We start from the raw sequence: 16299 nt of genomic DNA on the forward strand, positions 1-16299 counted from the left end.
CAAAACATAAGGAGAGCCTTAAAACACCTACTTTATATCTACACTCACTGGCCATTTTATCAAAAACAACTACTTTATATCTACACTCACTGGCCATTTTATCAGAAACACCTACTTTATATCTACACTCACTGGCCATTTTATCAGAAACACCTACTTTATATCTACACTCACTGGCCATTTTATCAGAAACACCTACTTTATATCTACACTCACTGGCCATTTTATCAGAAACACCTACTTTATATCTACACTCACTGACCATTTTATCAGAAACACCTACTTTATATCTACACTCACTGGCCATTTTATCAGAAACACCTACTTTATATCTACACTCACTGGCCATTTTATCAGAAACACCTACTTTATATCTGCACTCACTGGCCATTTTATCAGAAACACCTACTTTATATCTGCACTCACTGGCCATTTTATCAGAAACACCTACTTTATATCTACACTCACTGGCCATTTTATCAGAAACACCTACTTTATATCTACACTCACTGGCCATTTTATCAGAAACACCTACTTTATATCTACACTCACTGGCCATTTTATCAGAAACACCTACTTTATATCTGCACTCACTGGCCATTTTATCAGAAACACCTACTTTATATCTACACTCACTGGCCATTTTATCAGAAACACCTACTTTATATCTACACTCACTGGCCATTTTATCAGAAACACCTACTTTATATCTGCACTCACTGGCCATTTTATCAGAAACACCTACTTTATATCTACACTCACTGGCCATTTTATCAGAAACACCTACTTTATATCTGCACTCACTGGCCATTTTATCAGAAACACCTACTTTATATCTGCACTCACTGGCCATTTTATCAGAAACACCTACTTTATATCTACACTCACTGGCCATTTTATCAGAAACACCTACTTTATATCTACACTCACTGGCCATTTTATCAGAAACACCTACCTTATATCTACACTCACTGGCCATTTTATCAGAAACACCTACTTTATATCTACACTCACTGGCCATTTTATCAGAAACACCTACTTTATATCTACACTCACTGGCCATTTTATCAGAAACACCTACTTTATATCTACACTCACTGGCCATTTTATCAGAAACACCTACCTTATATCTAGCTCAGTGTAGTCTAGTGTAGTGGTTAACACCTCTGCCTTCTACGCTGTAGACTGAGGTTCAATCCCCACCAGGGCAAGCCCCCTACACTGTTCCAATAAGAGTCCTTGGGCAAGACTCCCAACACCACCTTCGCCTTCTTGTTTAAAATGATCAAATTGTAAGTTGCTCTGGATAAGAGCGTCAGCCAAATGCCATAAATGTAAATGTAGCTCACTGGCCATTTTATCAGAAACACCTACCTTATATCTATTCTCACTGGCCATTTTATCAGAAACACCTACTTTATATCTACACTCACTGGCCATTTTATCAGAAACACCTACCTTATATCTACACTCACTGGCCATTTTATCAGAAACACCTACTTTATATCTACACTCACTGGCCATTTTATCAGAAACACCTACTTTATATCTACACTCACTGGCCATTTTACCAGAAACACCTACTTTATATCTATTCTCACTGGCCATTTTATCAGAAACACCACCTTGTACCTTGTACATGTTGGAGATGTAAAAGGAGCTCAGGTTTGATCTGTGAGGTTGAGAGATTCTGTTGATTCTTTATTTTCTTATATTTAAGACTCTTAAGTTCTGTGTGTATGGTGTGTTTATCTCACTGCAGAGGAACATCTGTGAGCAACGTGTCTGATTTATTGAGACCGTGATTACAGATACCTCGGCTTCAGCTGAGCATAATTCATCTGTAATCTGGCGGATTAGGAGGATTATCTGACTTATGATATTCAGATAGAGCAAACTTTATTTACATGATCAGTTCTCCTTCTCTTCCTCTCTCTCACTCTTTTTGCGCTTGCTCTCTCTCCCTCTTTCTCTTTCTGTTTTTCTTTCTTTCTCTTTCTCCTCTTTCTCATTCACTTTCTCCCTCTCTCCTTATTTCTCTTCTTTTCTCTCACTCTCTCTGTCTCTTTCTCTCTTTCTTTCTTGCTCTCCTTCTTCTTCTGATTCTGTCTCCTTTTATTTTTTTCTCTCTTTTCCTTCTGTCTCTTTGTATCTTCCTCTCCTACTCCTCTCGCTCTAATTCTTTCTCTCGCCCTCTCTCCATTTCTCATCCTTTCTCCTGCACTCTCTGTATTTCTTTCTCTCTTTTGTCTCTCATTTCTCTCTCTTCCTTTCTCTCTCCCTCGCTCTCAGTCTCTCCCTCTTTCTCCCTTCTTCCCTCCCTCTGTCTCTCTCTCTCTCACTCTCTCTCTCTCTCTCTCTCTCTCTCTCTCATATAAACCCTATAACTGAACATGCAGTGTCTCTTTTTTCTTTATTAGAGATTCAAACTGTCCTCTGATGAGTTCAGTGCCATCTTCGCTTACTACGACAAGGTGAGAAACACTGACCAGCAGAGCTCTTCTCAGTACAGGTGGAGAGAGAGAGAGAGAGAGCGAGCAAGAGAGAGAGAGAGAGAGAGAGCGAGAGCGAGAGAGAGAGAGCGAGAGCGAGAGCGAGAGAGAGAGCGAGAGCGAGAGTGAGAGAGTGAACAGGGTGCAGTGTGTCCCACCATTTCAGCTCACACATTTACACAGACGAGCACTACACTCTTAAAAAGATGGTTCTTCAAGGGTTCTTTAGCAAAGAACATGTATCGAGCAAAGTGCATCAAAAAGGGTTCTTTTGTTTTTACAAGCTTGACATCATAACAGTAGCAGAAACCTTTCGGTGCCTTTTAGAACCCTTTACAAAAAGGTTCTATACAGAACCATGTATTCCACATTCTACCTCAGTCTGAAGAACATGTTCACTGTGCAAAGAACCACCCATTTTAAGAGTGTAGATAACCACAGAGAGCGGTGTAGTAAATGTGGGCGGGGCCTGTCCTCCAGTCACCAAATCCAGAGATGCTGGAGAGGCATGTCATGTTATTCTGAGTGTAATTAGTTGAATTGTATAATTTTATAAATTGTAGAAATGTTGATGTGTTTGTGTTTGTATTGAAATGATTTCCCTCAATAGAGGATGTTATAAAAAGTAAAGCCAGATGAAAACAGCTAAACACTTCTGATCAGATCACTTCCGACTGATATGAACAGGACCTCAGTATCGGCAGCTCTGTGTTACCGTCTGCCTTCATTTGGGTCCAGATAAACACTGACGGCTCTGTTGTTTTCGGTCAGGATGGGAACGGCTACATTGACGAACATGAGCTGGACGCGCTGCTGAAGGACCTCTACCAAAAACACAAAATGGTGAGTGAAACATCATCTTTTACTAAAAATAATCTTTTGTTATAAATCTGCGCTCTTAATAAAGACGGTTCTTCAGGGGTTCTTTACAGATAGAAGCACAAACGCTCAAAGAGTACGTTAAGTGATATTTTGCATGGTGAAATGATTCCTCAGATTGATTTAGGCCCAATGCCATTTCTTATTTTTACCCCTACCCCTTGTCTTCGAGTGTCTTTTTGCCCCTTGGAACTGAGTTACAAGGGGTAGTGGTTGTAATCTTCCCTGTGAAATGGGACCCTCAAATAAAAACACCACTTCTTTAACAGGCTACTAGTGCTGCTCTGTAGGCAACCCTGCCAGCCTGTAGTGATGGCAGAGGAGGGTAAAGTTCAGAGAGGGGCAATTATTTATCATTGCCCACCCCTAATTCTTCAGTGATATGAAGCTGGCATCAGCTACTACTAGTGATTTTCTTGTGCTTATAATGAAGAAAAGGACCATAATACATTGAAATGACCTTAAACTAGGATAATACAATGGGGGCAGTCGTGGGCTGGAGGTTGGGGAACTGGCCCTGTGACCGGAAGGTTGCCGGTTCGATCCCCAGCACAGACAGTCTGTGACTGAGGTGTCCTTGAGCAAGACACCTAACCCCCAATTGCTCCCTGGGCGCTGTGGATGTCTGGTTCCTATCACCACCACTGTGAACAGTTCTCGGTAAATTTCTCTGTGATGAAGCGTTTCACGCCAAACTGCTCTGAATGGCTGTTATGTCTTTACCAGTTAATTATACAGACGTTTTGAACAATTGGTGTATTTTCCCTTTAACTCTAACTAGCTCTCTAACCTGGCTGACTAATTACCCTGTGTGTGACATGATAAACAAAATGACCAGTGCGTGAATGACCCTTGTTTGACGGCTGTGTGTGTTTGTGTGAGCAGGACTTTGACTCAGAAAGTCTGGCCAGTTCGAAGCAGAGCATCATGGCGCTGTCTGACGGAGGGAAGCTTTTCCGCACTGAGCTCGAGATCGTCCTCTGCAAGGAGTCAACAATCTGAGCCCTGACCTCACCTTTCCCTGACCCCAGACCTGTGTATGAAAAGGCTACAGGCACCACCCTCAAGCTTCATCCCTGTTGCCATGACCACCTTCACTTATGCACAAGACTAGATACTGAAACCAATAATGGCAAATAATTACAACATTCATATGTGAGAAACCAGACGTCCACCTGTGAAAGCTATCATGTTATTACATGAAATGGTTGTTTTGTGATAGTTTTGAGCCTAGGATGTAATTTTATTTGTTTATTTATTTATTTATTTTTATTCTTTCATGGTGGATGGGTGTTGTGAGGCAAATAGTCCGAGTAGAAGAGCTCCCAAAAGAATAGTCTCAACAGTCCCGAGGTTTACCGCCATCATCAAGACACGTGCAGGTTCACCGGTGGTTGTGGATAGTAAATAAAATGTCTATATTTCTGTTGTTGTCATGGCGACCCCTGGTTCGTATCACCGCCGCTATGAAGACGTCTGAACCATTTCGCACCAAACCCCCCCCTGAATCCCCCCCTGAATCCATCAGGTTGACATCTCAGTGGTTGGTGGTGTGCAGAATGTTTTAAAGATTGGTGGAATTCCCCTTTAAGTACTTATATTAGACCATATATGAGTGGTCTTTGATTTTACTTTCTTTTTATAACTGTCTAGCTAACACTGATGTTATTAATAATGCAGGAGCTAATCTAAGCATAGCTAACAATAATCATGTATGTATCAAAAGCAGTAGAGTTCATTAGAATATAGATACAAACGAAACACAAATAGTAGCACTAGTGGAATCATCTGATTAAATGATCAGTGCATTAAACAGTTGATACCTATCTTACATTATCCTAATATGAAATGAAACGCATGGCCATTCACATCAAACTGTTAGAGGGACCATATCATGGAAAAACGTATTTTCCCCACTTTTTGAAACAGAAGAGTTTGACGTAACATGCAGTCATTGTTAAAGCTGTAAAACTGCTCATTCAATGAGGTCCTTTGTGCAGGTTTATCTTCTGAAAGTCTTTTTATGCATATCTGTTGAACTGACCTCTTTTTTTTATCCCTTAGAATTAAATGTCCTCTTTTTTATTACTATGAATTTAAGACTCGCATGTGAATGAGCTCTGTTCTGATTGGCTGTTCAGTATTGCGCTGTAGCATTTTGGGCTGAAACCTTCTTCAGCGTGAGTGGGCGGGGCTAAATTGGGGCAGTCATGGGCTGGAGGTTAGGGAACCAGCCTTCTGACCGGAAGGTCGCCGGTTCGATCCCCAGAGCCGACAGCACGTGACTGAGGTGTCTTTGAGCAAGACACCTAACCCCCAGTTGCTCCCCGGGTGCCGTGGATAGGGCTGCCCACCACTCTGGGTGTGCGCTGTATTCACTAGTGTGTATGTGGTGTTTCACTTCACGGATGGGTTAAATGCGGAGGTGGAATTTCCCCGTTTGTGGGATTAATAAAGTATCACTTTGAGAATTGAATAATAACAATAATATCCAAAATTCCTAAAAGTACAAAAGTTAAAGTAAATACATAATTAGAATTTGTTTTTATTTAATCATTTCTCCAATCACAGATTTCCTAAAATGGCATTATGTTGCACAACATAACCTATAAAGTATTAATATGACATGTTACAGGGCCGTGTCGCTGTGGCCAACAGGAAAATGTTATTATAAATAGTCGCTGTCCATAGAAAACCATGTATCTCTATTTCTGTCGATTTTTATTTTTCTACGTTTTTTTCAACACTAGCTGTCCTTCACGCTGTGTGAAAATGAAATGATTATGGACAAAAAAGAAATGGTCTAAAATCACTTGAAATAAAATCTCTTTCCATTAACGTACACTGAAGAGTGACACTGTTCTGCCCCACCGGTGTAAAGTTACCATTTTGGAGATACTTGCTTTTTCTCTGGACAGTGATGACATGTCATGGGTACTGTTAACATACGTATGTTGCAGAAACAATGCAGTTTAATTTATTTATTTATGAAACAGTCGTGGGCTGGAGGTTAGGGATCCAGCCTCGTGACCGGAAGGTCGCTGGTTCGATCCCCAGAGCCGACAGCATGACTGAGGTGTCCTTGAGCAAGACACCCAACCCCCAACTGCTCCCCGGGTGCTGTGGATAGGGCTGCCCACCCCTCCGGGCAAGTGTGCTCACTGCCCCCTAGTGTGTGTGTATTCACTAGTGTGTATGTGGTGTTTCACTTCATGGATGGGTTAAATGCGGAGCTGAAATTTCCCCGTTATGGGACTAATAAGGGTCTCTTAATCTTAAATTGCTGTAGGCTGAAGAGGCAGATATATCTTGTTTTTTATGACATCACAGAACTACATATGCAGCTTAAGCAGTTCTCAAATGTTGCTAGGTTGTTTTGAGGTGGTTGCCATGGTATGTCAGTTGGTTGCTAGGGTGTTGCAAGGTAGTTGCTATGGTATCTTTGGAGGTTGCTAGGGTGTCATTAGGTAGTTGCTGTGGTGACTGCTGGGAGCTAGGGTGTTGCTAAGTGGTTGCTATGTTGTCTTTACTGGGTGCTAGGGTGTTGCTAGGTAGTTGCTATGGTATCTTTCGAGGTTGCTAGGGTGAAACTACATAGTTGCTCTGGTATCTTTGGAGGTTGCTAAGGTGTTACTAGGTGGTTGCTATGGTATCTCTGATGGCTGCTATGGTGTTGCTAGGTGGTTGCTATGGTATCTCTGATGGCTGCTATGGTGTTGCTAGGTGGTCGCTAGGGTATCTCTGTTGGGTGCTAGGGTGTTGCCAGGTGATATATCGGGTGGTTGCTAATTACTTTGGAGAGTGCATTAACTTAATTTTTGCAGCTTAGCTTCTTATATGAACTGAATGGACAATTTTGAAGCTTTGAAATGTTTACAGACTACATCAACTCTTTTTATAATTCCTTATAAAATAGGAAAATGTGTATTTTCATGATATTTATTAGTCCCTTAAGAAATGACTCAGTGATTTTTCAATCAAAATGAATTGGAGAGCATGATGTTCACATCTCGGCATACATCAGACTTGAAGAGCTGTGAAGGATCCTGATGGACCATGGGTGGATGGTGGAGAAGGAGCGTGAGAGTGGCGTCTGCGGCTGTTCATTATTGCCTGAATTTGCCTCATTCTGATATCTGACCTCTTGCCTTCCTCTGACCTTCGTGCTTCACCCTAGTTGACCCTCATGCATGTGCCCTGACCAGTGAATCCAAAGTTTGTGACATTGCACTTATCTCTGTGGCTTTACCTTGAGCTTTCCTGATGATGTACGCACCTCTAGCTTGTCTTTTTTTTATCTTCCAACTGATTACAGTAGCCTGAGAATGAATATGATGAGCTCTTGAGTCTTAATTTGAGCGTGTTGTTCTGTGTAAATGAAGTCTAATCGAAATCTCCTCTGTTAGAGTCTCACTCTCAGTGTTGCATTCTGCTGTACTGATGTGCTCCCTCTCTCTTTCTCTCTCGCTCGCTTTCCTTTTCTCGCTGTATCTCGCTCTCCCTTTCCCTCTTTTTCTCTCTTTCTTTGTGTTTCTCATTCTCTCCTTTTTCATCCCTGACCTCGCTGTTTGACTCTCTCTATTCTCCCTCTTTCTCTCACTGGTTCTCTCGCTCCTTTTGTTTTTCTATCTTCTCTCCATCGTTCTTTTGTTTCTCTCTCTCTCTCTCTTTTTCATCTTTTGTGCTTGCTCTTCTTTTTATCTTTCTCTACTCTTTCACTCTCACTCATTCACTCTCTTCTGCCTCTCTTTCTTGCTCTCTGGCTACCTTTTCTCTCTCTCCCTCTCTCTCTCTCTCTCTCTCTCTCTCTCTCCCCCTCTTTTCCTCCTCTAATTCCAGTTATAGTGCTGTGCTGTATTGCTGACACTGAGAGCTTTACTAAAATAAACACAGGAGAAACATTATCCTCTTATGCTTCCTCTCTTCTGTTATATGATCGAACATTCTCTCTTTACATGCAAAATCATCCCTCCATCTTTCCTGTACGTATATGCAGAGGTGGACAAAGTACACAAATCATGTACTGGAGTTAAAGTCGAGACCCCCCAGGGTAAAATATCACTCCAGTAAAAGTAGAAGTTCCTCCCTTTAGACCTCCACTTGAGTAAAAGTACTAAAGTATTTCCCTTCAAATGTACTTAAGTATAAAGTAAAAGTACTAAAAGAGTAATTCTGGCTCTGATGTCCTGTTATCATTTTTATAACCAGACTGGCTTCATGAACTCATTTCAGGTGAAAGTCCTCCAGCGTCTCTCTTGGTAAACCAGTCTTTTAATAGAACGTCATTAATTAGTGACGCTGACGTCTATTAAAATGATCAGAAGCACAAAACACTGAAGGTAAACAGTTTCCATCAGGGAGAACCGAGTGGCTCTGAAATCACTTTTTACACACAAGCAAAGTTTCAGTTTCAGATTTATTTACAACTTAGTTCCAAGTTTAAGTTGAATAAAAACTGGCTTTAAACTCAGGATCACAGATGAGCTCCTTTACTATGTTGATCTGTAGGCGTCTGTTCATAAACATAAACCAGCCCAAACTCATTTACTATAAAATGAAATGGTGTTTGTAGAAATTCAGAAAAAAGCCGCGTCAGTCTCGACTGCATATGTGGACATATTTCTATATTGAGCTCTATTTACACAAAGTTAGGTTAGTTCATCATTTATGTTGATACTGATACTGTGATGCTTTTTTTTTACAAAAAGAGGTATTTTCACATCAAAATATTTAAGCAAACCTGGTCAAACATCATGTTTTGTTGATTGTATGAAGCATGAAAATGTACAATAACTTTGGCAAAGGCCAGTTCAGTAAATAAACAGTAAATGTGCAAAAAAATGTGCAGAAGTATGTTGTTGAGGATATGTTACTGTTAACTTATTTACACTTAGAAAATCAACAAAACATGGAATTGTGACCAGGGGTGCACAAACTTTTGACTGCAGTTGCAAAAAGTGCACAACAATTGAAGAATCTGTGGCAATACCCTTTAACATCAAGGCCTGGTCCTATTTCACCTGTTGCCCCTGCCACTTAGCTCTACTCCTCCGCGTTCATTTCTAGGGGTAGGGTGTCCCGATTCTGGTTGAGATAGAGGGGTGGGGTGAAGTGTTAGGCTAAACGACCCTCCAACCTGAGGCTATTCAGAGACTCACTCCAAACAGACTGTCATGAGAAAAAAAGAGAAGCCAGCAAGCAACCAAAGAAACCCACAAACCCGCTGATATACTTGAGTAGAAGGAATTACTTCAGGTTTAAAATATTTATTTAAACCAAGAAAATTTTCTCCTATAAGAATCACAACTTGCCATAGTAAATATAAAAACAATTACATTTAATGTGAAATTACATCATGAGTGAAACGGAAACACACACACATCTAAGCCGCTTCTCCTTCTGGGGTGGTGGGGGGTGGTGGAGCCTATCCCAGCTGTCATAGAGCGAAAGGCAGGATACACCCCGGACAGGTCGGCAGTCCATCGCAGGGCTGAAATGCCAACAGGCCCTAGCAATTTAGTCACTTCTGTGCTAGCAGAACATGGATCAGTTGAAGCTTGTGCTCATGGCTGTGTGAACGTTTTTGTGCCCATTACTAGATTGTGAGACCAGGTTTCTGCATTAAGTTTTGTCCAGGCTTCTGCTGAATGGCTATGGAACAATTGATAACAGAACTCTATTAGCAGAATGTATAGGAGCACTGCTTCTCAGGCTCAGCAATTTCCACCAAGATAACTCCAAAAGCACCTTCTACAGAACGAGGGAAGCTTTATCTCCAGACGCGTTCAGGTCTCCATGCGCCTCTCCCTCTGCTGTTAAAGGGAAAAAGTATTGTGGATTGCAAAGCACGTATGGTACCATAACCTACACTGCAGATCTTATCTTCTCTTCCGCCTCTGGCGCTCACAGAGAACACGAGTTTAAGGAATTGTGTTTTTGTCTCTCTGCTGAACTTTCCCACATAGTCCTCTTCCTTTTCCTAATCCTGTTTGAAACCTTAAAGCTGCACTATGTAAATGTAAGACTTTTTGTTGAAATTGAAGGAAGTGTGGCTTCCAAGTGGCGCACGCTTTTGTTCCTATCATCAGGAATTCGGAGATCCCTGGTGACGCTACAACCATCCGTGGCTGGGAGCCCAAAAGAGCACAGTTAGCCTCGCTCTCTCTGGGTGGAATGGATGGCCGGCTGTCTCCCACGTCACTCAGCGTGATGACATGATGGTGTAGCAGAACTGATGGTTAGTGTTCTCCTCTTCTAACTGACCAGTGATGTTGCGTTAGCGACAGTGTGAAAACATTTGGTGGTGCTTTGCAGGCCTTGGAGCAGGCCTGTGTTTGCCTTCGCCCTCCTAGCGCTGGTGGTATGGTGTGACTGGGGAGACCTAGCTAGTTGGTGGAACTGGACACCACCAAACGGGTATTACTGGGGGCAGTCGTGGGCTGGAGGTTAGGGAACTGGCCCTGTGACCAGAAGGTTGCCGGTTCAATCCCCAGGGCCGACAGCGCATGACTGAGGTGTCCTTGAGCAAGACACCTAACCCCCAATTGCTCCCCAGGCGCCATGGATAGGGCTGCCCACCGCTCTGGGCAAGCATGCTCACTGCCCCCTAGTGTGTGTGTATTCACTAGTGTGTATGTGGTGTTTCACTTCACAGGTGGGTTAAATGCGGAGGGGAAATTTCCAAGTTTGTGGGATTAATAAAGTATCACTCATCGCATCAGAAGAATACAAACAGGATACAAGGCTAAAATATGGTGTGCATGCAAGGCATCAGGTCAGATTTCATAGGAGTTTCTCAGGCCACATCGTACAAATTTATGCTTTACTGTCACACATACAGGCTCAAAAAAGATCTGGTTCGATGTTTTAAATATCGTACTGATGAACACAGTGACCGTCGCAGCTTAAGCAAGATGTTGCTTAAGCAAGGTGGTTGCTATAGTGTCCCAGGTGGTTGCTAGGGTGTCACTAGGTGTTGCAGGTGATTCGCTATGGTGTGGCTGGGTGGTTGCTCAGATGTTCCATGTGGTTGCTAGGTTGTTGCTAGGTGGTTGCTGACGTATTCCAGGTGGTCGCTAGGGTTGGTATTTGGTTGTCATTATATCCCAGGTGGTGGTACGTGGTTGCTAAGGTATGCCATTTGGTTTATTATGAGATTTATGCTGTTAGTGTACTTGTATCTTTGTGATATAAGCAGGGTGTACACCCCCCCCCCTCCCCTGCCTTCATTCCTATGGGAGAAAAAAAGAAATCATAATTTAATGATGTATGAAAAGCGTATGTCTGCTCAAAAGAGTTGTATAAAAGCATTCTCAATCACACCAAATAATCTGAACTGCGGGTTTAGTAAGTGGATAAAATTATTCCAGACAAAGAAGATGATGAAGAACAAGAGCAAGAAAAAAAGAAAATATATTATGAATATCATTTGCAAAGCACTAATAATTCACTCACATCCTCGGAAGGATTTCCTCCAAATTTTGAGTGGGTTCCAGAGACACTAAATCCCTAAAATCTTATGTAGTGCAGCTTTGAACTGATGATTCTGCCAAAAATCGGATATTCAGTTTCCTCTGTGAGTCAAACGTAGTTCATCAGCCATGACGTTTAATTTCAGCAGAACTGCTTCTTGAGTTTGGCCCTGGTGTGATGTATCGTAGCTGCTGAGTAATTAGCGCTGTTCAAACTACATGCCTAAGTCTTCACGCCAGCTTTGCCAGCTCTTATGGTTCTTGTGTGTGACTCGTGATTGTGGGTCATTTCTCAAGCTCTCATGCTGCACATAGAAATCTCAAGCCAGCAGATGCTCAACCGGCCGGCTCAGAACAAACACACGTCACTATTTTGTTTTATGCTTGCATGATATGATTTTTCATATGTCTTCAGTGTGTCGACTCCCTATCTTGAAACAGAAAAATTCACACGCGCTTACAGATTTGCATATCTCAGTAAATATAGTAATGTATATCATATGAACAAAAAATTATTTAATGGACAGTGTTTTGTTTTATTGGTATTGTTTGAATTGTGGTCATTTCAGTAAGAACTCTCTCTCTCTCTCTCTCTCTCTCTCTCTCTCTCTCTATCGCTCTCTCTCTCTCTATCTCTCACTCTCTCTCTCTCTCTCTATCGCTCTCTCTCTCTCTCTCTCTCTCACTCTCTCTCTCTCTCTCTCTATCGCTCTCTCTCTCTCTCTCTCTCTCTCTCTCTCTCTCTCTCTCTCTCTCTCTCTCTCTCTCTCACACACTCTCTCTCTCTCTATCGCACTCTCTCTCACTCACTCACTCTCGCTCTATCGCTCTCTCTCTCTCGCACTCTCTCTCACTCACTCTATCGCGCTCTCTCTCTCTCTCTCTCTCTCTCACTCACTCACTCACTCACTCACTCTCTCTCTCTCTCTCACTCACTCACTCACTCACTCTCTCTTTCTCTCTCACTCTCACTCGCTCAGTGCTCTGCTGTGCTACGTGCTGTTCAAGAGCAACATCAATTAAACATCAGCACATTCATCTTTCATTAAGAAATGTGTTCAAAATAAAACGTACAGCTGTGGGATGAGCACCCCACCCCTCCACCCCCTGCCCCACCCCTATAACACCACAGCACGTTTAAAACATCTCTCAGCACTCAGAGAGAGAGACAGAGAGACAGAGAGAGAGAAGTAGATGAAGGAATGAGCGAGTAACTGAAAAAGAAAGATGGATAGGAAGAGAGAGACACGGAGGACAGGAAGGCAGAGTAAGAGTAAGAATAAAAGAGAATAATAAATAAGCAGAAGAGAAAGTGAGAGAGAAAGGGAGACTTAGAAAAACAGATGGAGAGAGGTGGAGAGGAGTAGAGAGAGAGAGAGATTGATGGAGAAAAGAGAATAACTGAAAAAGAAAGGTGGATAGGAAGAGAGACATGGAGGAGAGAGATAAGGGATGAAGGGAGAGCAAGAGAAAGAAAGGAAAGAGAAAGGGCGAGAGAGAGAGAGAGAGAGAGAGAGAGAGAGACATAAATTAGCGTATAAGGATTTGACTTCTATTAGTCACAGTGTAACACTGGGACAGAGAATCTTTAATAAACAAAGTCCAAAGAGCAAAAATCATAGAACAGACAGGCAAAGAGCCGAAAACCCCGGAAAGACCAAAACACAGTGCCACCGGCCAGTGGCAGTACCTCGCGTGGAGGCAGCGCGAGAGTCCGGGTTATAAAGGGTGGCTGATGAGTAGACTGCAGGCAGGTGTGTGAGTGTGGGAGGAGTCGGCTTCTCAATATTCCGGAGAATATATATATATATATATATATATATATATATATATATATATATATATATGTGTGTGTGTGTGTGTGTGTGTGTGTGTGTGTGTGTGTGTGTGTATATATATATACATATATCATGAATATATGCCAATATTTTATACTTACACATGTGTACATATATTTATATAACATATATAATGTCATTTGGGATATATGTGCATATTTGGCCATATATCAGATTTCCATATGGGAGGTTGAGGATTTTGTGACCACAAACACAATAAAGGTGATCTATTATTATAATATATATTCTTTTATTATTATTATTATTATTTCCACATTTTTATCATGCTATGATGTTAATAACATTGAACATATTGTCTGTTTACACTTTAATGTAAATTCTATCCACAAATCACTTATAGCATCACAGGGTGCAGAAATAAGGGGATAAAAGTTTTTTTTTTTTTTTTTAAAAGCTAAAATCGCAATAATAAAGACAAAGAAATACAGCATGAGCGTTACTGAGGAGGTGTTATCTCATTGCACCCTGTTATTGAAATCATTGCATGTTCCTGTTAATCCCTCCAACCTCATCTGGTCAGGAGGACCACCACAGATTGAGATATTGTGTCTGCTCTTCTAATCCATTTGTAGAGAAATAATCCACATAATTTGTGAACGATGCTGTACAAGACGGTGACGTATGCGCAGACGTATGTGAACAGAGCGCGAGTGACTGATCGAAAAGCTGGATAGAAGCTGAAAAGGATTTCCAGTGGAGAGTCAATCCCCTCAGACAGAAACACCTAGAACCTCTGTCTAGAACCCACCGTGCCTGTATAGTTTATAACGGCATATTTTATGATAAGTAGTTTGTATGATAATGTGTGTATGTTTTATATTTATATCTGTATTTTAAGTATTAAGTAAAAGAAAGCACACTAATATAGAAGAGTGGGAAATTATATATAAATTAAGAAAATATGCAATATATGCAATATAATATATTATATACCATGCAATCTTTCTGTGCTTGTATCTGCGACAAATTCTAACCGGCATAAAAACAGAACATAGGTTCATATTATGCAATATCAGAGTGAAAAAAGGTCCTAGTGTATAGAAAGTAAAATAGCCAGTGTATGCAGGTGTGCATTTGTGCAGTAGTGTATATGGAAATGTGTGTGTTTTGTGTATTTAATGCTGTGCTACCTGAGACACTGAACAACTGTGTAAATAAAAGTAAATAAAAGTCATTTGTGATTAGATTTTTTGTTTCACACAGTGTTATTCTGCCCCTAGTGGCCAAAATGCAAATTGTCGTGCTGCTGTAAATCCAAAGTGGACCGCTTGAGAGAAGCTCTCCATACATTTCCATTCATTTTCAATTTTCGTCCAAAAATAAAGCCAAAATAAGGCCCTGTCCTCTTTTAGAAAGACTGTACTGTCTGTCATTTGATCCACTGGCCTGTCACTCACTTCATGGCTTCAAAATAAACGTTTATCTACGACAGTACAGAAAACTCTGTGATAAAGCTGCAGTGCAAAGACTGTGCTGTAATATTTGAAGTAGAAATTGCTCAGTAATACAAAGCATGGAGTAGATTCGCTTATTGCTGCTGCTACAATCATATCGCAATACAAAAATTACAATTATTTTAGATACTTATTAAGTTTAGATAAGTTATTTTAGATTATTTACATTTATTATTAGTGTTTTTCTATTTATCTACTTATAGATATGTCTAGACATCAGTTTTTGTATCCTACAGTAATGTCGCAATATAAAAATTACAATTATTTTGGATTATTTACAATTATTATCATTTATCTGTTTATTTATTATCCTGCCTCCACCCTATGACCGCTGGGATCGGCTCCAGCACCCCCCCCCATATTATTATTATTATTATTATTGCTATTATTATTATGAATCTATATATGTATTTGTTCATTTTCTAATATGTTCAGCTGAGGCTTGTTTGTCTTCACTCTGTTGTCTTTCTCTTGCTTTGTTGTTCTCAAATCTATTCTATGGTATATTTTATGCAACCGCCTAATGATGCAGGGAGTTGTAAACTCAATTAATTTTATCTTCATGATGCGGGAAAAGCGCGCTATGGTGCTGAAATGGTTATGATGATTTATGGTCAACGCCTTCACCAAACACTGTGGGTATTTACACCACTTGCATCATTGAGGCGTTGCAGTCTTGGCATGTTCCTGCTATCTGCTGCATGTGAGGTGCTTTTTTTTTATTCACCCTCTCACTGTTTTACAGTGTTGTTCTGCCCCCAATGGCCAAAACGGTGAACTGTAGAGCCTTTCTGTGGCCATTGAAGGGGTATTTCGCTCCAAAACCAGCATGCATGCTATTTGTTGCGCTGTAATGTTCTGTAGTGCAGCATTGCATCCCTCAGCCTCATTGGTCTGACAGAATCCTCTATCGCAGGGCAACAGTAGTGCCCAGCTGCAGCCTCAGAGATGCTGTGCTCGCAGACTTTCGCGCTCTCTGGTGCTCTGAAATCTCGCTCTGAGACTCACTCACTAATCCCATATGTAGTAAATCAGTCCATAGTAAATACCAATGCAAGGGATGCAGTGTGTGTCAGTCACAAGAGGCAGAGTCTCGCTTTAACACTGCTAAAATAAATGTTAATTCCACTGAAACTGAGTGTTT

General features: G+C 41.2%; 1 protein-coding gene and 1 long non-coding RNA gene across 2 annotated transcripts in view; both read left to right on the forward strand.

The window, feature by feature from the left end:
- The window catches only part of LOC108439641 (calretinin-like), a 35115-nt gene extending 29448 nt beyond the window's left edge, over positions 1-5667 (forward strand). The window contains exons 9-11 of the mRNA XM_017718159.2: positions 2421-2474; positions 3264-3335; positions 4257-5667. Of these exons, the coding sequence (XP_017573648.1) occupies positions 2421-2474; positions 3264-3335; positions 4257-4373 (243 nt within the window). The 3' untranslated portion in view covers positions 4374-5667. The remainder of the gene's footprint in view (positions 1-2420; positions 2475-3263; positions 3336-4256) is intronic.
- Positions 5668-6579: 912 nt separating this feature from the next.
- LOC119265231 lies at positions 6580-8275 on the forward strand. Its single transcript, XR_005131502.1, has 2 exons — positions 6580-7051; positions 7095-8275. It is a non-coding gene; the product is annotated as an uncharacterized LOC119265231 (long non-coding RNA).
- Positions 8276-16299: the final 8024 nt, after the last annotated feature.

This window comes from Pygocentrus nattereri, chromosome 15 (genome assembly GCF_015220715.1).
Source record: "Pygocentrus nattereri isolate fPygNat1 chromosome 15, fPygNat1.pri, whole genome shotgun sequence".
Classification (NCBI taxonomy): Eukaryota; Metazoa; Chordata; class Actinopteri; order Characiformes; family Serrasalmidae; genus Pygocentrus; species Pygocentrus nattereri.